Source organism: Mustela erminea, chromosome 10 (genome assembly GCF_009829155.1).
Source record: "Mustela erminea isolate mMusErm1 chromosome 10, mMusErm1.Pri, whole genome shotgun sequence".
Taxonomy (NCBI): Eukaryota; Metazoa; Chordata; class Mammalia; order Carnivora; family Mustelidae; genus Mustela; species Mustela erminea.
Window position 1 is genome coordinate 45,605,294 of NC_045623.1, and position 22,473 is coordinate 45,627,766.

The window sequence follows — 22,473 nt, forward strand, 5'->3', positions numbered from 1 at the left end:
CCCGCCAGGCTGTGTGGTGCAACGGCCAAGTGTTCGAGACTCACACTGGGTCAGTGAATAACCGAGAAGCTGGGAGACCCAGGAAGAGACTGTGTCCCTGTGCTTTCAGGGTTGTCGGCAGCGCCAAGAGGGTTCTCCCCGTGGCAGAAACTCCCCGTTCTCTTGGCTTTCTTTTGTGAGATATAGTAGAGACTGTCAGGCACGGCCAGAAATACTAGAGGGTGTGGCTCTGCAGAAAGAGGTTTCGTGGGTAGCAATGGGGGAGAATGCGTAGTGAAGGACAAAAGAAGCCCCCGTGAAGAGTTCTTTCAAGTGTCACCTAGAATTCCCCAGACCCCAGAAAGAGTAGCCTTCTGGGATCACGTGCTATCCAGCTGCAACTGCCTTGTGCTGTCGTTCTGAAAAGATCTGAACTCTTTTTCCAGCAAAGGAATATCTACTGTTTTTACACTTAATCAGCTATAATGAAGGAATATGAAGAGCTGTCATGTGCTTATTAGGGAAAATGATCAGATATTCTTTTATATGATGAAGTAACACACGGAGCTGATAATTCTATAGTGCACACTAAATTACAATTAAAGGCCTTTCTGCTCCACCAGAATCTCATTTATAATCTCTATGGAAATATTCTTCCTGCAGTTATTTCATTTATGCTTCCTTTATCTAATTACTATAATATTGGTTCTGAATCATATTTTCCTAATACACCCTTATTCAATTAGAAAGTTATTTTCAAGTACAGTTACTTTCTAATATCCAAGAATACCACTTGGCCATCTCCGTCATTTGTCACACTTCTTAATTGCAGATTCTTCCTGGGCCATATTTCCCCCTCCACTTTTAAGTAGAGTGAAACTTCTATACATCAAAATCTATTGAATTATTCTGTCCCCCCCCCCCAAATTACAGCCTGAGTGAATATCCTGATCATGAGATGTACAAAATTAGAAATTCCACATTTTGGGTACTTGTAATATATCTTCCTGTTTGGCTGGGTTTCAAGGAAAGCATACAGAGAAGAAATATTCTTGGACCCCCTGAATGTTTTGTGTTTTAATGTTCAGAAACACATTTGTTCTAAGGGGCTATTTCTACCTTGGTTCTCTTAGCTTGGAGTATCCACGTAAGGAATATGAGCACATGAGAATACTGAGTCAATACAATATTAGCCTCTTTAAGACAGGTTCCTAAAGGTAAGAGGCATAGAGATTCCAGAAGCGACAATGTCGTTGGCACCCTACACATCCATAAGTGTGATTCCCCTGAAAAGGAACTGTATGGAACCTTGTAGATGGATGTCTGCACGTGAGAGGCCCAGTAGCCAGTACACAAAGACTTGGTTCCTTCTACCAGCTGGGTTCACCAGAGAGACCGACCCACAGAACAAAGTTTTCACTGGTCAGAATTTAATTAGCTTAGTGAAAAAGATATGTCTCCATGTGAGCGTGTTTCCTGAAGATCTAAGTGACCAAAGGGTGGAGTGATGGGTCTCCAAGTTACCAACTTAAAATAATCCCTTAAGAAGATGCAGGGCAATGTGTAGTTACCTTAAATAGCTTAGACTGCAGCCATGTTTCAGGAATTCTTAAATTAACAAAAATCATTAATCTACAAAGAGGGGAAGTGTTTTCTATTGAGGAGTGTTACTACTTATTTCGAATTTTCCAACCAGCAAAAATGAAACTGTAAATAACCCCTTTCATTCTTCTTCCCTTATAAAATGCTCTGCTAGTTAAATAACTCATTCATATGTGTGACAGTCCCTCCAATTTGTGGTTTTCACAGGGCAGTAAAATTGGATTTCGTGATGACCAGGATCCCCTATGTGATCTGCTGGCTGGGCTAACCACAGAGGCCGCTGGGCCTGTAGGGAAGGAGGCCACAGGGCCAGCAGCCAGCTCTCCCTTCTTTTGTCCATCACGTGCCATGCTTACCCTGGCCTGGACCTGCTCTTAAATGGTCCCAAGGTTTCCAGAATTTAAAAAGAATGGTCCTCCCCACAAAGAAGTTGGGGCAAAGCTTTGGTCTTTCTCTAAGACCCTGCTCTCTGATAGTAAGTTCCCCAACCTAGCCTAACCATGGATTTCATACTTTATGTTCTTCATTTCGTTTATCATGTCTTTTTAGTTTTAAGAAATTAACCCAGCAACAGTTTTTGTAAGGGAAGGAGGTAAATTATATCATTAAATATATATTAATTATAGAATTACATGTTTTAGAATTAAGGAAACAAATTTAATCATCAGACCAGTCCTATGAGCCTAGTTGTTATGCCCTTTTCTCTTCTGAGGTCACTGCAAGGTTAGATAACTTGTCCAGGGTCACGTAACTAGTGAAAGATAGAGTCAGAATTCCAGCCTCGAGCTGTGTATTTAGACAACACTGCACCACGCCTTTTGATACCTAGCTGTCCTTTCTTTTTCACCTAGATTGGGCCAGCTGGTGGCCCTTTATCTTGGCCTCCTCAAGGGCCACTCCACCCCCACCCCCGCCAGTAGCCCTCAGGATTGGAGCCTTAGAGGACTTTTCTCCAACCCCTTGTGTGTTCTCTCACCTCCGAGCCCTGGACCCACAGGGAGGTTTCCCTCCCCTTCCCAGCTTCTTCTTTACCTGGATAAATACTTATTGGCCCAAGTCTCAGCTTAACTATATCTTTTGGAGAAAGCCTCTTCCTCATTCCCTCATCCCCTAGATAAGTGCTTTTCAAAATATTTTGACCTATAACAAGAAATAACATTTCACATCACGACTGAGCTTATACACATATGTGTGTGTGTGTATGGTTTTCATTTCATTTTATTTTTAAAAATGTGTTAATTCAGGGACACCTGGCCAGCTAAGTTGGAAAACCATGTGATTTTTGATCTTGGGATTGTGTATTTGTGTCCCACACGGAATGCAGAGATGACTTAAATAAATAAAACTTTAAAAAAGTGAATAGGAGCACCTGGGTGGCTCAGTGGATTGAGAGACTGACTCTTGGATTCAGCTCAGGTCATGATCTCAGGGTCCTGGGATCCAGCCCCACATCCGACTCTCTGCTAAGCAGGGAGCCTGCTTCCCCCTCCCTCTCTGCCTGCCTATCTACTTGTGATCTCCGTCTGTCAAATAAATAAATAAATAAAATATTTTTAAAAATTGGGCGCCTGGGTGGCTCAGTGGGTTAAGCCGCAGCCTTCGGCTCAGGTCATGATCTCAGAGTCCTGGGATCGAGTCCCGCATCGGGCTCTCTGCTCAGCAGGGAGCCTGCTTCCCTCTCTCTCTCTCTGCCTGCCTCTCTGTCTACTTGTGATCTCTCTCTCTGTCAAATAAATAAATAAAATATTTAAAAAATATATATTTTAAAAAATCGATGTACTGAATGCATGTTTGCTTCGAAAGGCAAGAATAAACCCATACCCTCCCTGAGGTCGGTATTCACACAAGTAAAAGGAAATGCAATAAAACTATTATCTTGCACTTACTACCTGGGTAAGTGAGCAACTGTGTAGCCTGCTCCTCCCAAATAAGGACTTGGCCTTGAATTACCCATGCAGAGTCTCAGTGCTGCGCTAACTTGGTCTTAATGAGTCCGGTTGGAGCAGCTGGGCGCCCAGGGCCCCCTGGAGGCGAGCTCTACCAATGGCATGAGCAGCGGGCCCCCCACAAAAAGCCTCAGCCAAAGTTTTGCTTTGGGTGAGGCAGCCAGCAGCGCGGCCAGGGGACCGACGCGTCCTCGCCCTTCCTCCCCGGCGGCCCCGCCCCGCCCCGCCCCGCCCGGCCCTCTACCTGTCTTTGCCCGTCTCCCGCTTGAAGAGCTCGTCGAACTGCAGCATCTTGTGGCGCGTGATCATGAAGGCTTTCAGCCGCGGCAGCACCTGGCTCAGGAGCTGCAGGTTGTTGTAGACCTGGCCCTTGCCGTCCCTCCGCATGTAGCTGCTGGGGCCCCAGAAGATAAACACGGTGCCCTGGCTCACGTTGAGCAGGTCGTGGCGGTTGCGGAGGATCCTCTGGATGCTGGAATGCGCGATGACCCGCAGGCTGGTGCGGCTGCCCACGTCGCGCCCATAGCCACGCGTCGGGGCGTCATTCATGCGGATGACACACTCCGTCTGATCTATCTGGGGGCCTTGCCGGCTGCGCAGCAGGTGCCCCGAGCTGGTCACCAAGGCACAGTCCCCGCAGTGCATTTTCAGGGGCTAGAAGGCAGAGGGGGGAAGGACTCCATCAGCAGGCCACCCTCACTTGGCATCAGCGGGTCATTTCGCTGCCGCTAAAGGCTGCCGGGTCCCCCTCTACCCCTCCCATGCCAGCATCTATCCCTGCTGCTGGGGCCTCATCAGCCCTTCCTTTCATTCTCTCCCAAAGCAGATGACAAGACCGCAAGAGGGCTTGCACTGACCTGTCAAACCCTGGACTCTGGGCTTTACTGATATTAAATAACCAAATCCCCATATCAACCCTGCAAGGTCGCTGTGACTGCCATTTTACAGAGGGGCGATGGAAAGAAATCCACCCAAGGACGCATAACTAGCAAGTACTGAAGTCACGCCTTCAAACCCAGGTCTTCCTGAATCCAAAGTTACCCCCAAAATGAAGTAGAGACTACACTAGAATTTGCTCTGTCTGACATTAGCTTGGAAGTTCTTAAGTCACCTTATTGAAAGTTAAGTGCGTATCAATATTCTTGGCTGCTGTACAAATATGTTTATCCTGAATAAACATCGCCTAAGAATCACATGGCAGGGGGAGGGGGGAAGACATCCATGTGGTAATCCCTCAGATGCCATAATTTTGAAAGGACAACTAGGATAGTTTCTCTGTTTTAAAAGGACAGGGCGCAAGACTGAGTTGGTCCATCTTCAAAAATGTAAAAACAAAACAAAACAGAACAAAGCAAAAACAAACAAACAAAAAAAATCCTCATGCTCAGAGCACCGACCTCAGCCAGTGAACACGTGCCCTGTGGAAGCCCACCAGGGACAACTCCAATGACAAGGTTCATTTCAACACCATGAACCAATGATTTGCTTTCTGAACGCCTACGTTTCCACACATTATACATTTCCCTGTTCATGTTTAATGAGAAATATCTCTTAGATGCTGTTTGCAGATAATGTAATTAGGGCCTGAGGCCAAGGCCAGAAAGTGCACAAGAAAATGACAATCAAGAATGGTTTGAAGGAGAGCTGCATTGTTACACGTGCCCCAGAGCCTCTGCCCTTCTTCCCTGTGAGCACTGAACAGGACACGCTGGCTCCCTGCCTGGTTTTGGGAAGTCGGATCCTGCTTAGTCCTTCTATTTAGCCTGAGAGTTTCCTGAGCCACAGCTCTGCCTTCAGAACCAGGCAAGGGCACCTGAGGACAGCCACCTTCCCACACTGCGTGGTCGCCAAGGGCACCAGCTCTGGGGGGTTATACGACCCGTCCAGCCTTGTCTCCATTACCTATTAACTGTGGGACCTTGGCAAGCCACTGACCTGTGAGAATCTTGGGCTTCTCATCTTCAAATGAGGATAACAAATGCTCCATTCTATCTTGGTTGGATGAAAATGCACACAGTATTAGACCAGGCCATTTGAAATTGCCAGTATTTGAAAAATAGCAGTTGCAGGGGGTGGGGGGGGGTGAACCCAGTCCTTACATAGGAGCTGGCGCGGTGATCATTGGGTAATGAGACCGTTCTTGGGATTACCTGTCGGAGTGGAGTGATTGCAGACACTCACTAAGTCAGTGCTGATCACTTCGGGTTGATAATTGACGTAGAAGCTTATGAAGTGGAGATTCTACCGTTGCAAATTCCCATCATTCATTTGACACCCAATTACTCTCAGGTGACAAGCGCTATGATGGGCAGTGAGAATGCAAATGGAATGCAAAAACAGAAGCCCCTCGAAGTTTACACTTTAGTGAGGGACAGTGGGTCAGTCAGAACATGCAATAGAGTGTGAGAGGATGAGGTCTGTGCGAAAGTCTTAGTCAAGGGGGCTGTTTAGAGCACAGCAAGGCGGGGGTTGGAGGTGGGGCGGACAATGGAGAGAGAGACCACTTTTGCTAAAAGCGATGAGATGTCTCTATGGGCCAGACACTGTTCTGAGCTTTTTATGTAATTGCATCAATTCCTCAAATAATCCCATAAGAAGGGTATTATATTATCACCCCTATTTTACTAATGAGAATTTTAAGGGATAGGGAAAGTAAGGAGCTTGCTCAAGGCCATACAGTTAGGAAGTGGTAGAGCTGAGATTCAAACCCAGGAAAGCAGACTGCAGAGCCCATGGGATTAACCATCACAGCACCACGGTGCAGTAGAATAAATCGAACATGTGCCATGAGATGTCTTCTTAAGTCGTTGCCTTCTTTCCTTCTTCTCTCAACCCCCAAAGCTCAGTGATGCTGTTTCTTAACCAGTAGTGTTATCTCTTTTAGGGCACAGGGCCGGCTGGATGCGGTAAAGTGACCAAGGTCTTGTATCCAATATGTCCAATCCTTGGAGCCCAGTTAACAGTAGACCCCATCCATCTAGAGCCTTAAGTGAAGGAGAGTAGAAGGTACTTAAGACCAAATCTTCCTGGGATGCCTGGGTGGCTCAGTCAGTGAAGCGTCTGCCTTCGGCTCAGGTCATGATCCCAGGGTCGGGCTCCCTGCTCCTTGAGGAGCCGCTTTTCCCTCTGTCTGCCCCTCCACTTGCCTGTGTGTGTGCACTCTCCTTCTCTCTGACAAATAAATAATATCTTTTTTTTTTTTTTAAAGATTTTATTTATTTGTCAGAGAGAGAGAGAGGGAGAGAGCGAGCACAGGCAGACAGAATGGCAGGCAGAGGCAGAGGGAGAAGCAGGCTCCCCGCCAAGCAAGGAGCCCGATGTGGGACTCGATCCCAGGACGCTGGGATCATGACCTGAGCCGAAGGCAGCTGCTTAACCAACTGAGCCACCCAGGCGTCCCAAATAAATAATATCTTAAAAAAAAAAAAAAAAGATCTTTCTTTGAGGAATAGCTGCATTACAGATGTGTAGAAACTGGTCCCCATTCCTCTCCTCCTGGAACCCGGAGCCAGAAGCCCGTCTGAATCCCCTGAACGAACGGCTAGGGGTGAGGAGCAATTTCATGGGCCAAAGGAAGGGGGAAATACTTAGTTTTCTTTTTTCTGATTTTGCCTGAACACCCCACACAGAAAAGATGAAGAGGGAAAATCAAATGATCTGTTCAACCATGGAGTTCCTATCATGTCTCAGGCACTGAACTGGGTGATATAGATAAAAAAAGATCCTGACCTTCCTCTCAGGAGGGCACCCAATCTAAGTGAGTGTGCCCCCAGAGAAGCAATTACAGGACCGGGGAGTAAGTGCTAGAATCGATTAGGCACACGGGGCCATGAGACCAAAGGTGAGGGAACATTGGAGCTGGTCTGGAGGAGCTGGAGGGGTGGCGGACCAGGAAAGGACAGAGCAAAGGGAACCAACAGATGAGGTAACTCTGAAGAGGTGCTGGTCGATGGGGTCACAAGACATGAGAGGATAAGTGAAACCAGACTTGGCAAGTGTTCTCTGGATTTGGCGCTGCTGGCCACAAGACTCTCAGTTGAACCGAAGGGGCAGAGCCTGAGCCCGGTTGGCCGGGAGGGAAGTGGAAGTGGGAGCTTGGCGGTAAGGGCTGGTGGAGGGTCAATGGTGCAGCAAGAGGATCTGCAGGGCAGACTCAGGCACTCAGGGTGAACAACCCACGCAATTTGTTAGGGGTTGTTTGGGACATATTGGAAAGCCTGCATCCTAGGAAACCTCTACTCGTGGGGAAACCCACTAAAAAATGTCCTACAAGATTGACAGGGGTATCTGCAAATACCATGTTCCTCTGTGATGATTAGGGTCAGGAGACCCAGGTCTGAACTTTATGTCAGGTCCTTAGCGTTCTAACTTGTAAAACAAAGAGGAGATCAACTAGATACTTGTGGCCGCATGACATTTATTCGTTCATTCATTTAAAAGACACTTACTGAGCACTCAGGACACCGGTGAGGTACTGTGTAACTCAATACATTTGTTTAATAAGGTCACTTCGTAGGATTTCATTTCATTGGACCCTCAGGCCATTGGAACCTACTTTTTCTCATCAGACTCACCCTAAATTATCATCTTGAATTTTCTAGCATGACTGATAATTACAAGACATTGTGCTTATTTTTACTGGGGAAAACATTCTGAAGAGAAGTCTTTGCATCTCTCTCCCCCATAATTAATTATTCTGCTGTGATTCTCAGAGCATAGGCTGGTTGACAGGTGAACCCCGTGTCACCTATGGAAATTCTAGTGCCTTCTGTCTCCCGCCTCTGTGCATGTGAGGTGAGCAGAAGACCCTTCCAGGGAAGGCAAAGTTTCCTGAATGTGCCTTACTGATCCTCTGTGGTCACTGGCCACCACCCACATACGCTGGGTCCACCCAGTCCAGAAATTCCTCCCTCATGATTCCTGCCCATCTGCCTGGGCTCCGAGGGATTGATTACCTCGGGCGACAACACCCACTCTTTGCCTTGTGCAGATACCAAACAATGAGCAGAAGAGTGAAGTCTGAATTATGCCTTAAGTGTCTTCTGGTAAGTGGTGCCAATAAAATGACAATTGCGGTTCTAAACAGAATGTTACATTTCCCGCAGCTGAGAAGAGCGTGTACCAAAGGCTGAATCACTTCCAAAGGAGGAAATGAAGTCTGTTTTCTGCCTTCGGAAGGACAGATGATGTCTGGGGAGGCAGGATGACTAGAAATTATACAAATCCCATGACCCTGTTTCTCAGGATGCGTTATGGGTCCTCCGAGGGAGCCAAGCTCCTCCACATCCCAGGATGATTATAATCCTTGGTGTCTTAATGATAAGGGTGGAGATACACCTGCCTTGGTGAGTTAGGATTCCTGATGCCGTATTCACATGTTCCTCCGTTAAGCACTCAGATGCTGGGTTCATGAATCACCGAGCAGAGGACGGGAAAGTGAACTTGCAGCTCTGTTAGCACGTCTGGGAGCTAAAGTTCCATGGAGAAGGCAGGAGTGCAGGCAGCTCCCAGGGAACTCACTGGCTAGCCGGGCCTCCTCTCTGACTTCTTCCTCACAGTGCTCAGTCCCTTGAATCTGGGACATTTTCCTTAAAGCCCCATTTAGTGAGGTATCCCATCCTTTGGTAAGACACAGAGACGCCCATATTAGATTACTCTAATATGTATCTAATATTGATCATCTCTCTTGCTTCCTGACCCCATAAAAGGCACTCAATTAACACTGAATAATAGATGGGTAGATTGGTAAACGAGTGAATGAGACCCAACGGCCTGCCTTGTCTGTTCTCTGAGAAAGCCACCCTCTTGAGACATAAAGAGAAACACGATGTGGTGCCCTAACCAGGTGTTTGCCTAAAGACCCCAGCCCTGTGTGCTAGATGCCATGAGGAGAAGAAGGCGGGGCGTATAATGTAAAGCCTTTGTCTGCAGAGAAGGCGGCTGTGGCCCTTTGCCTCAGGACAGCCTCCCCGTCCAGGGAGCCATAATGGCCAGAGCTGAGGGCCCTGCTTGGAATTAATGGCTGGCTAGGAAAATGGCCCAGGACACGGTGAGGGCCATTAAGCCCAGCCAGTTATTAATCCCCAGTAAGAGCTTGATGCCAAGGTCATTAGAGCTGTTGTGAAGTAAAAAAATGCCCAGGAAAATCTACAATGCATGGAGGCCACTGGTGCTCAGAGTTGCAGCCTCGTCAGGCCCCCAATGTGTGCAGGAGAGGAGCCCATGGGAGACGGGCAGCCTGGCTCTCTGGGGGAAGCGTGCACCGCGCGGACGGACACAAACACGGAGCTTACCATTTTATTTTTGCCCTCACTTTTGCTCTTGGCTAATATGTAAGCATTTGTCATCATCCCGGTACCTAGGGCAGTGTCTGCAACTTAGTAGGGGCCCAGGAAGGTTTTAGCGTATTTTAGAAGGTGTGAGTGCGTCTCTCTCCTTCCACCTACTCCCCCCTCCATCAGAGAACAGCGGGGCATGACAACTTGCATCACAACTTACTCCTTTGGGCTCAGGCGACAGGAGCAACCCTTGCTTGAGGAGGCACGCTCAGGGAATCAAGGTCTGATTTCTGTCACAGCCCAGAGAGCAGGAGCAGAAGGAATTCTCCCTGTGACCCAGCTGATGTCTCCTGAGCCTTTCTTAAGAGAATAGACCAGGCCAAGTCAAATTAAACTTGACACCTAAAACGCTCAGTGATGTCCTTGCAAACATTTGCAGCATGGCAATCTCAGGCTTCACTTTTTAAAATTCTGATTTATTTGGCAGAGGGAAAGGTACCTCAGAGCATAATGTCCATTAGCTCAGTAATGAGACCAGTCTTGCTCTGGGAGCTGCTTGTTGGTCTGGAGCAAACATAAGATATATTAAATGGCTTCAGGTGTTTCAAGAATCTCTGCACTTTTCAATCTGATGTTTTCCTGTAATTACTGGGCTTTTATTAGCTGTCAATCTCGGTTCAGCCTGACACAGGTATAAGCCACTCTGATTATTTAATGTGATTCCCTAGAAAAATGTTACTCTTTCAAGCTGCTCTTCTCTCTCAGTGACAAGCCCACCCACCAGCCTTCACTGCCAAGAAGTCCTCCTCTCCGCCCCCCAACCCATTTTCCATGATTTCCATCTACTGGCTGCCTGAGGATGAGAGCTCCACAGGCAGGGGGCAGTACTGAGCAGTGTGTAAATTAGGGTCTTTGGAGTCCCAGGCTTGAACTGGCTTCTTCCTCTCCTTAGGTGGATAATTTTGGGCAAGGTGACTTAGTTTTTCTGAGTCCCCTGGTTTTTTTTTTTTCATCTGTAATATGAATGTGGTAACGCCAATCTCAAAGGGAAGGTTTGCCATCTCAATTAAAGGCATACCTTCCACCCAGTTTCTCAAGACAAAATTCAAAGCTCATTCTTGATACCTCTCTCTCTCCACCTGCTACAACTCTTCCAGCCTTATTGGATCTATCCCCGTCCACGTATCCTAAACCTATGCCTTCTCACCCAATAGCATCACTGGCAGAAATCTCATAGATTGTCTAGGCTGATAATTTTCAAGGTGTGGTTCCCAGACCCACCGTGACAACCAAGTTTAGGAACTTTCTAGAAATGAAAATTCTCAGACCCCATCCTAGACCTACAGACTCAGATGCTCTGAGGTGGAGCCCAGCCACCTGTGTTTTCACAAGTCCTCCAAGTGATTTCTGATGCATCCTCAAGGTTGAGAGCCCCTGGACCACTCCGGGATCCTCATTTTACAGAGGAAGGAGCCTAAAGTCAAGAGGTTCAATGATTTGCTCAAGGTCACACCCTACAAGAAGGACGGGGGATGAACCCCAGGTCTCCTCACTCCTACACATCTAAGAAAAGCCACCTATATCCATAGCCTGGTCAGAGTTGCTGGGGACACACTGAAAAAGAGTCCTGAGTTCCTGGTGCCCTGAAGCAGAAGTGGTTTTGTGGAGACAGATGAGAAAGGAGGATCATTCTTTAGCAGCACTGCCCACCTCTGCACCACCTACTGCCTGCCTGGAAGAAGCAGCCAGGAAGAGCCACAGAGCCGGCGAGCCCCGCCTGATAGGGAGAAAGCATGCGCAAGGCTGGTGGCCGCTCTCGCCCTAGGAGGTGGGACATGGGGGTTCTCTCCAGCCAGCGCAGTCCCCCAAAGGCGTGGCCAGACTCAGACACCCGCTGTGGATTGAACTGTGTTCTCCAACAGCCCCTCGCCACACACCCACAAAGTGACGTTGAAGTCCCACCTGTGGACGTGATCTTACTTGGAAAAAGCATTTTTGCCTGCGTAATTAAGAAAGTAAGTCAAGAGGAGGTTGCACTGGATTAGAACAGCCCTTGTGTACTTAGAAGAAGAGACCCAGAGCCACAATGACACCCAGGGAGAACACCCGTGAAGAAGGAGGCAGAGGTCGCAGCGAGGCACGGACTGGCCCCGGACGCTGAGGCAGCTGTAAGGTACAAGGTAGGATTCCTAGAGCTTTCGGGAAGAGCCCGGCTTGGCCAAAGCCTTGATCTCAGACTCCCAGCTGCCAGGACTGTGAGAGGATCAATTTCAGTTGTTCTAAGACAGCCAGGTTGTGGTAATTTGTTCTGGCAGCTCTGGAGACGAATACACTGCTCCCTACTCGGTCTTCACCCTCTGCCTCCCAACACCCCACCAGCACCCGCTGCTCCCCACTGGGTCTGGCAGCTTTCACCCTCACACTTCGTGCCCCACATGGCTGCAAGGCTGATAATTTTAATGCAGTGCACGCCATTCCCCTGCCCTACCTGAAGAGTAAAATCCAAATTCTTTGCCTGGTCGGGGCCTTGTCCGCCCTGTGGCCCTGAACTCGATTCACTTGCCATTTTCAGCTCCAGGGACTGCTGCTCTTCTTTCTGTCTCGGGGAGAGACTGAGAGATCGGGTGCTCCCTCTCGGCCTCCGGTCTTCGTCTCCCCAGTTATTCACATGCCCGGATCCTTCCCATCTCTCATGTCTCAGCTTGAAAGTCATCTCCTCCAGGAGGTCCTCCCTGACTGCCTTAATTGGACAGAGTCTCCCCCACTTATTATATAACAAGGATATTAACTGCTAATAACACGGACAAAACGTTCAGCTGATATGCCAGGCATGGTTCTCAACACAAGACGTTAATCTAACACCTGAGTTAATCCTGAAAACAGCCTTGACAGGCAAGTTCTACCACGGTTCTCGTTTTTACCAGCCAAGGAAGTTAAGCTACAAGTTTATCACGATCCTCTCATGCACGATCCTGTTGATTTCCTCTGACACCTACCACAGTCTCTAGTGATTTACATTTTTAATTGCCACTACAGCAAGAGTGCCACGAGAACAGAGATCACGATGCACGTCTGGCACACAGCAGGTCCTCAATAGATTGTTAAAGAAATACTTGACTGCCTTACTTTCTCAGCAAGCAGCAGAGGATTTTTCTCTGTCCAAAAAAGGTGTAGATGAGTCGCCAGAGCCACAAGCCTGTTTCCAGAGCCTCTTTCTTCTCTGAAGTGCCAGGACGAGGGCTGAGGGTACAGGATGGCTCACCTCCTAGCCTTTCAAATAGCTCCTGGCTGGGATTCCCCTCAAAGGTCACTCCTACGAAATTCCTTCCTCTAGGAGGCAAGCAGGTCTAAGGGCCACCTGTGCTCATTAAAACAAACAAAAAGCTGCATTTTTATGAGGGTAAGGCGACATATAATACTGCCAGACAAACCAGATTCCACGAAACTGGCTTCTTTGGCCCCTGCTACATTTGAAAGGGCTTTCACGTAAACACAGCATGGCCCAAATCTGATAACTGATAACAAAAGAATTAGGAGAATATGGGGGTTCCACATATAGCTGAATTGAGTGGAGGAGAAAAAAAGCTATGGTTTCAGTTGACCAGATGAGAAAACAATCTAATGGGACAGAACATTAAATCTGTAAATGAAGTAGGAAGAGTCACACTTGGGTTCAAGTCCCAGTTAAGTCATTTATTGATAGCTACTTCCCTAGTCAGCCTCAATGTTCTCATCTGCAAAATGGCATGGCAAGCACTTAGGAAGGTGTAACTAGTACGACTGTCATGGGTTAATTGTCACAGACCCAAAAAGGGCCCTCCTGAATAAGCCACTACCCGCCTCTCTTTCCATCCAGTCACCCCGGAACCTGTACACTCCACCTGCTGTATCTGCTGAATCTGATCTTTTCTACCCATCTGCACCTTGCTTCCCCCTGCCCCCACCCCTGCTTCAACCCACGTCTTCCCTGGATCACCACCAGGCCTCCCACATACACTTCTACTGTCCACATATGTCCGGGAGGACTTTCTGAAAAGCATAGCTCATTAGGACCTGCTTGTGCTTAGTATCTCTACACCCTAAAATCCCTGAGGATCCTCCTGTTGCTTTGAGGACAAAGTCCTTCCAGTGGCTTATGAGACCCTCATATCACTTTCCCCCCAAGTCCTTCTGTATCCCCCACCCTCTCGTAGCTCCCCATACTCCACTTGCATTGACTTTGACTTTGTAGCTCCAAGTGGCACTATTCAAAGGTTTTGCCTTGGGGCCTTTGCACATGCTTTCTCTGGAAGCCAAGCTGGCTCAATTATAAAGTGGAACATAATTTCTACCTCGCAGTGAGATTCTGTGGCTTAACTGAAATAATCACAGCATTCAAAGGCTCCCTCCCCTGCCTTCTCTCTCCCAACTTTTGAAACTCCTTCATCATTCACTCAAAGCATCACACCCTCAGAGAACCTTCCCTAAACTCCACCCTGTTTCTCCTTTTCTAGTTCTCACCATGTCGGCAATCTTTGAGTCAGGGTCTCTCTTCCCTCACAGAATGGCAAGGTTCTTAGGATCTGGGTTCATGCCTCTGTGGGGTTTAGCTCACTGTAATATCCCCGGGACCTAATATATAGTGGTTGCTTTCTAAGTATTTGCTGCACAAGGAGCTAAATTTAGTTCATGCAGGTGAGGAGAACATTCTAGAACCACGGCCCTCCCCTAGGCTTTCTCTCTGGTTTTCCTTTCCGTTTGGTATGCCCAAGTGTAGATCAAGAGACAAATCATCCCACATCGAATATTTAATTTGATGCAAATGCTTCATCTTCTCATAGAAGACTGAGTAGTACCAACTAAACTGATTACACTGTAACCTTACTTCTATCCACTTTATTATCTAAGCATAAGGGAGTTTTCAAAATAAGTCATTATTTGAGGCTTTGAACACTGACTACTGCCAAGTAGCAAATAACCAGATTGTGTCCGTGTTGACACGTTGGTTCTCGAGCTGATGGTTTGTTTATGGAACTGCCTACTTTAGGGGCTCTGAGAGTGGAAGGATAGTCATCAGCAGCCTGAACAACAGCTCAGCACCCCAGCTGGAAACACACGAGTAAACAAAATCATAATTTCTAACTTTGCCAAGCTCAGTAAACACCATCATGATGCGTTACTAGTAAGGCAGCCATTAGTTAAATAAGCACAGCACAAAGCTAAGAGGGTTATTGATGCTGGCACAGTATACTCGTTTGCTGACCACTGATGGACATTAGCTGTGATGTACACACTAGGGAGCTACTTTGCCACCTGCTTTCATTTGCTGAACATCATGCATCCTCTGGGCCACAGAATTACTTACTTTGTATTAGTGAAAGATCGCCTTTTCTTCTTTTCGCTCGCTCACTGTATAGTTATTCAGTACCTACTCCCTGTGTAATGGCAGCTTTTGGGCAGGCTGCCCGGGACACAACTGCCTTTGCTCCTCTGGCTATAGCTCGGTGCGCAGGGGCTATGAAAGGCAGGAAAGCTGTTCCTGGCGAGAGAGACAAAGGCACGCCCCTCCTCCAGCTTTGTCAAGAAACCGTGAGTGGGAGCGCCTGGGTGGCTCAGTGGGTTGAGCTTCTGCCTTTGGCTCGGGTCATGATCTCAGGGTCCTGGGATCGAGTCCCGCATCGGGCTCTCTGCTCAGGGGGGAGCCTGCTTCCTCCTCTCTCTCTCTCTGCCTGCCTCTCTGCCTACTTGTGATCGATCTCTCTCTGTCAAATAAATAAATAAATAAAATATTAAAAAAAAAAAAAAAAGGGAACCGTGAGTGGATGAAGTCAGACAGCATTGATAGCTTAAGAGCGTTTCAATTCTTTTTTTGAGAGACAGGTGCTTTTTTGGTAAAAACAAAGCAACACCAGACGGAACCAGGGAAGATATTTAGGCAGTCCTCTTCGTGTCTCCATGTATTATTATTAGATCCATATATATTAGATCTCTCTTTAGAGTACACTCCGGCATATCAGCAGATCTGTGACTCCCTGGGGACTCAGGATCCTGACTCATGGCTTCAGCCCTCTGCTCACTGGAGATGTCCCCTCTGTTCCAGCTCTTCCTCATCAGGTCCCGGAAATGCCATAATAACAACAGTGATGGTTACCAATGGTTATGAAGCAACTTTTAATATTATTATTATTAATATTATATTAATCTCAGTTAATTCTAAAGCAAGGTACATATTACCACCTTGGTTTACATTTGAGGTAAGAGAGGTTCAAAGTTGAGTTGCTCAAGGTCATAGTGTTTCTTTCTTTCTTTCTTTTAAAGATTTTAATTTTTTTTTTTACTTGACAGAGAGATAGAGAGAGAGAGCAGGTAGGCAGAGCAGCAAGCAGAGGGAGAGGGAGAAGCAGGCTCTCCACTGAGCAGAGACCCCGATGTGGGGCTTGATCCCAGGACCCTGGGATCATGACCTGAGCTGAAGGCAGCCACTTAACCAACTGAGACACCCAAGCACCCCAGGTAATAGTGCTTCTAAGGCACAGCCTGTATCTTGGGTCAATCTTAGTCCTAAGTGTGTGGGTGATCTGGCCACCATAACAGGCAAGACAGAGTTGAGTGGAAGACTGGCAAAGAAAAGAAAACTGAAGAGTCTCAAGAGGAGGGAAAAGAAAATCTACAGAGGGGAGGAACTAGTAGATAACAAGAAAGGCAGGAGAATGTAGAAAGCACTGGAAAACCAACATTAGAGGTGCTGAGATGATACAGTGACTATAAAACTTCTTAGGGGGACAGAAAGACTAAAGAGAAAATTTAGTAGAACAGCCTAGAATTCTGGAGGCATTCAGTGCAACAACAAATATTTCTAGCACTCAAAAGCCATCCGTACACAACGCACTGCATTATAATAAGTGACATTCATAAAGGGGACCCTAAGTCATCAAGAAGAGCTTAAATTAAGTTAAGCTTTGTTCACTTATGTAAGAAAGTATAAAATCAATTTGGAACCTTCAAGAATAATTTAGACAAATATGATTTGGTGCTAAAAGGGACTATACTTATATTATTTTATTTTAAGCCTCATTTGTTCATAAGACTCATTCCTCAACCAGACTTCAAAATGAGGTGCTAGACTGTTCTGAAGTTATTGCTGGCGGGTAAATTAGCTTTTCTTTCTGCATTCACGTGCGATAGACTTTCTGACACGAGTCATGTTTCCTTCTCCCGGGGCAGTCATAGATGGAAGCCTGCCCAGTCAGGGACCACATTCCTTGTCCCCATGCCTCTGGCGGTGGGGGAACATGCCTCCCAATGAACTCAGAGTGAGGGTCACTGGAGAACTTAAGAAGCAGGTGCCTTCCCCACTCTCTCTCTCTTCCCAATGTCTTGATATACACAGCACAGTGAACCTGGAAGTCCCTGGTCAAAGAGGGCAAAGCCAAAGAGTGAAAGGAGACCAAGTCCTTCAATCGCTGCTTAAATCAGAAATATCAGAAACTCCCACTTTCTTGACTATGTGAGCAAGAATAAAGAAAACTATACATTTTATAAAGTAGGGAGGATAACTATAATTACTCTATCAGACAGCCAGGAAATTTTCTTTTCCTTCCCTTCCCTTCTTTTTCTTCTTTCCTTCCTTCCTTCCTTCCTCTTCTTCCTTTGTTTTTTGTCTACTTATTTTACTAAGTGGCTAGAGCGCAGGAACCACAGTACAGCTCTGATCCTATCGCTCAAAGATCTTCCTCAACTCCCTATTACCTGTAGAGAGAAGTCTGCATTTCTCAAAGTGACCCTTCATATCTTATTTTTTACTGACCATTTGAAGAACTCCCCCAATCGGGACCATCACTCATTTATCCAAAAGTGTCATCTCCTTGTCTTTGTCCACAGAGTAGCGTCCTTTGGGAATGACTCCAGTCACTGAAAGCTAACTTACCACTCGTGGTCCCATGTCAAGGCCATTTGATTCACAAAGTGTCCTTCGTTCCAACTGCTTGAGTTCAAATCCCATCACTTACCAATTGCTGACTTTGGCAAATTTCTCAACTTCCTTGTACCTTAGTTTCCTCATCTATAGAATAATGGTACTGATAGAAACTACAGCAGAAGACTGTGAGGGCTCAGTGGGCTAGTCTGCTCAGGGTGCTTGGCTGCTCTTTGCCATCGATGCCATTGGTGACTGCAAATTACTTCCTCATCAGTCGTGACCAGTCATGTGTCGCCTTCTTGGGAGGCAGAGGAACTTTCCATTGTTGTGTCCCATACTGTCCTACAAAGTGGCTTAATTAAATATAGAAGATGCCTAATAAATGTTGGCTGAATGAATGGATATGTAAGTTTCTAAAGCGGCAAGAATTGGGTTTCATTTTTCCATTTACTCATGATTTGCTCAGAAGACTATGATGTTTTCCTCCAGCTTCAGTTCTACTCAGAGAATGGCAAGATCTTTTTTTTTTTTTTTTTAAAACACAGATCTCCCTTGACTTAGGAAAGGGTAATATAATGATAAACCCCCTGTAAGTTGAAAATACCACAAGCCAAAAATGCATTTAAAAAAAAAATACATTTAATACACCTAACCTATCAAACACTGTAACTTGGTCTAACCTGCCTTAACCATGCTCAGAACATTTACATTAGCCTGCAGTTGGGCAAAATCATCTCATACCAGGCCTGTTTTATTATGAAATGTCGACTATCTCACCTTATTTATTGAATCCTGTGCTGACAGTGAAAAACAATGGTTGTCTGGGTATAATATGGTTTAAGTGTCTTCTTGCAATCATGGGGGGAGGCTGGGAGCTGCCACTTCCCAGCACCCCCAGAGAACATCGTAACACATATGGCTGGCCTCGAAAGATGATCAAAATTTGATGATTGAAGTAAGGTCTCTAATGAATGCATATTGCTCTCACACCACTATAAAGTCAAAAAATTGTTAGTTGAACCATTATAAGTTGGGGTACCATCTGTATCCTGAAGTTCTGAGAGGCTCTGATAATTTTTCTGACTTTCCATGAAATATTCTGACCCACCATCTGATCACGAGGACCTGTTTTACTAGGAAGCTTTGTCTTGGCTTTCAAGGCATGAGAAGGAGAGAGATGCTCTGGCCAGGCTGAGCAGAGACAGACATGTTCACCTTCTGTGCTTATTCCTGGATGTGTCAGAGGTGTCTGAGATGCCCAGGATTTGTCTTGAAAGGCCACAGAAGGGTTAAATTATTTGAGACTGGAAGGATAAATATCGCTGGGAGCTGACAGCACAGGGGGCCAGAGCAGGGGTCGCTGAAGAAAGGCACTGGTAAATACAGCGCCAGACAGACCGTATTCCCCACTGCTCTGGCTCGGCTCATTTTCACTTGCACTCAGGGCTGATGGGATGTTTGCTTCAAAGATAAGACTCTGGAGGGAAGCCAGGACTATAAATCAGTCTCCAAACAAGGAGGAGAGGGTTCTTTAGAACAATATTGGTGTTTAAAAATATTAAAACAGTGAAACTCTCCCACTCAGTAAATGATATCTGGCATGAAATTAGTCCAATTCCTGATAGACTTTTCCCGCTGGATGGCACATAGGAGCTTCGCCCTCAAACCATCTACAGCTAAACTCTTCAATCTCCCCACATCTGCCACCTTTCCTGTCCTGTGATGAGGATCCCAGCCCTACTCCGCTGCCCAAACCCCAAGCCTGGGAGTCATACTAACCCTCTCTCTCTTTCTCTGCCTCGACCAATCATTACTCATTAAGTCTTATTATCCTTAGCCTCAAATTCTCCTAACTCTGCCCCTTCTCTCCATTCCTAGTGGGAATGCCCCTGTTCAGCCCTCCACCGTCTCTCACCTGAATTCCGACAATCTTATTATACCCAGCTTTATATGCCAAGGCCCCTTGCTAGCCCACAAACTCCTTGGGATGTTGTCTTACCCACAGAGCTTACTCCAGTATCCAACACACAGAAGATGCTCAATTAATGGTCACTCATTTCAAGCTTATGCTTCCAACCTTCGGAAGAGGCCAAGAGAAACTGAAGTAGACCTTCACTTCTGTCCCCAAGTGCAGGTCCTCTGAGAGCGGGTCAAAAGTGCCACACCCAAGTATAAAGGAATCTGAATACATTTCAATCCATCTTCAGTATAAAAGACAACACAAATTTTTGTTGTAAGTGATTGGAGGTCGAGGAATATATCTTTTGGGATTAGTTACAATATAGAACCATGAAAAGACCCTTAGCCGTTGTGTGGTAGGAGCTGGCCCTTTCTCATTCTTCTCCGTATCATGAACATTTTTTAGTTTCTGTTTTGGAATGGAGGTGAAGGGACTCTTAGCCAGCACCCCCCCTTCCTCTACCCCTTCCATCCCCTGGGGGAACATTGACATTGGAGCCAGCCGTTACCGGAACCACTGCACTGCTGCCTGGGACCTCTGCCTGCCTTGCTCTCCATCAGTTTAGGGGAAGCCTGTGGGGCAAGAGCCAGACTCCAGCAGTATGTTCTACAGCACAGCCTTGTACCAAACATATTACCATTCATTCATTCGTTCATTCAAAAAACAAAATACTATATATATATATTATATATATATATAAAAAAATATATATATATATTATATATATATTTAAATGTTAAAGGATTTTATTTATTAGAGGAAGAAAGAGCACAAGCAGGGGTTGGGGGGCAGAGGGAGATGCTAAGGATACAAGAGTGAGCTAACTAGACATGTCTCTGCCATCACGGCGGCTACCTACAAGCTGGGGAGGCAGACATCAAACTGATAAGTAAGTCAAATAGGCCCAGGGCGGACACCTGCTGTGCTGTGCCCTTTCTGCTGACTTTGGAGAGCCCTGGAAAGTATGTGGTTCCTTGGTACCTGGAACCAGGGCTGTATGTGTCCCACCCTGGAAAGCACTAATGTTAGCCCGCCCAAACCCTTCCAACGACACCTCTGCAAGCCAGTGCCAACACTGGAATTAGTCCCAGGTCCACGCAAAGGCATCCCGGCCAGGATGCATAGGTGTGCCTTTCAGAAAGCAGTTTTACATGCAATCTGCCATACTGTGCCCTCATCTGGAGACGACGGGGTGGGTGAGAAGGAGGAGGAAATTAACACGAGAGGAGCTGATCCAAAGTGCTCCCCCGGTCTGAGCATGAAAGCCCCCTCCGCTGGCTAAGAGGCCAGGAGCCTCTCCTTAATCACATTTCCCAGGGTGCTTTTTCCTGCGAAACTGGCAGCAAACAAGTCAAAGGTGGCATGACATTTACATGAAAGAAATAGTCTCTCCAGGAGGTGAAGGAACTTGACCAAGGTCGCACAGTGAGTCAGTGTCAATGCAGGGAAGAGAAATCGCGTTTAAACCTCCAGCCCAGTTTCCTTTCCATTATGCAACGCCGTCTATTAAGAGAAAATCTTAGGGAATAATATTCTTTCCTGAAAATAGTTTGAGCAGGTGCCCGCCTCCCTCTGGAAATGAGCTCATGAAAGGAGACTGAGCCCGTCTACCTGTATTTACATGTTTACTATTTACCAGACGCTGAGGCCAGTAAGGCAGCCCGGGCTCTGTAGTCAGAGAGGAGACCCCTGCCTTGAGTCAGGAGACAGGCATGAGGGAGGGGCCGGTGATCTTACACAGTGCACGGAGCTGGGAACTGGCTGACCTCTCTGTCTTCGGGCTTTTCCTATCGCTTACATTGCTTGCATCACGTCCTGCAACCGTCCCCCCCTTCCGCACCCTAGCGCATAACCAGCACACTCAAGCCGTCTCCCTCCTGGCTACCCAAGGATGTCACTGTGGCTGCAGAAGGACCCCGTGTTCCAGATCTTCTTAACCACATTTCCTGGTTAGAATCCATCTAGTCCATGACCTGTTTTCCTCAAGACTGTTCCAGGTGCCCAGAGAAAGCTGATTCTCACAAAGTAAATTATGTCGGGAGTACAAAAGTTCAGTTGTAATCTCTTTAATTCCTTAAGGCAAAGGAGTGAGTGTGCTGGATGGTCAGGCATTTTAGCATCCTTGGAGTGAGATCTGTGTGTGGGGACAAGGGGGAGATTTCAGAATCTTTGGCGGGGCTTTTTCAGTAAATCCTCAGTGCCTATAATGTTTATGCCAAGGACAAACAGAATCCACGAGGAGCTGGGGGCCAGAGGAAGGATTCAGAAGTAGAAAGGGCAGAGGGGCCGGGGAGATGACCTGCCGGTACAGAGTTTTGGGGTCTCACATGTCAAAGGCTTTTCTGAAATCCCCAAAATCCGACTCCGCCACTGAGATTTTCTTGGCCTTCCAGAGGGACACACTCTCCCCATCCACATTGGGGCACCTGTTATCTCACACCCTGAGGCCAGTTGAGGGCACAGGCTTCTCATCTAACCCCGGGGAGGATGCTACATCCTGCCCTTGACCTTCCATGCATCCCACAGAGTTCCATACCAGAGGTGAGACTCTGACAGCTTGGGGGCATCAACATGCATGGGTTCATTCATTCACTGAACAAGTATTTCTTGAGCTCCAACCCTTGCACATTAGAACTGTATCAGGCACCGTGAAGTCAATGGAAAGTGAAATAGCCATCGTTTCTGTCTTCATAAAACATATGGTTTAGCGGGGAAAACAGGGGTCAGATAATTGCACAAATACATAGTTATAACTGAAATAAATGCTATGAAAGAAAAGCACAGGCCGTTATGAGAATATTTTCTAGGGAC

At 46.8% G+C, this 22,473-nt stretch overlaps 1 protein-coding gene across 1 annotated transcript in view; it reads right to left on the reverse strand.

The window, feature by feature from the left end:
- Positions 1-22,473, reverse strand: part of ST6GALNAC5 (ST6 N-acetylgalactosaminide alpha-2,6-sialyltransferase 5) — a 167,970-nt gene that overhangs the window by 15,915 nt on the left and 129,582 nt on the right. The window contains exon 3 of the mRNA XM_032302099.1: positions 3,772-4,181. Coding sequence (XP_032157990.1) covers positions 3,772-4,181 — 410 coding nt within the window. The remainder of the gene's footprint in view (positions 1-3,771; positions 4,182-22,473) is intronic.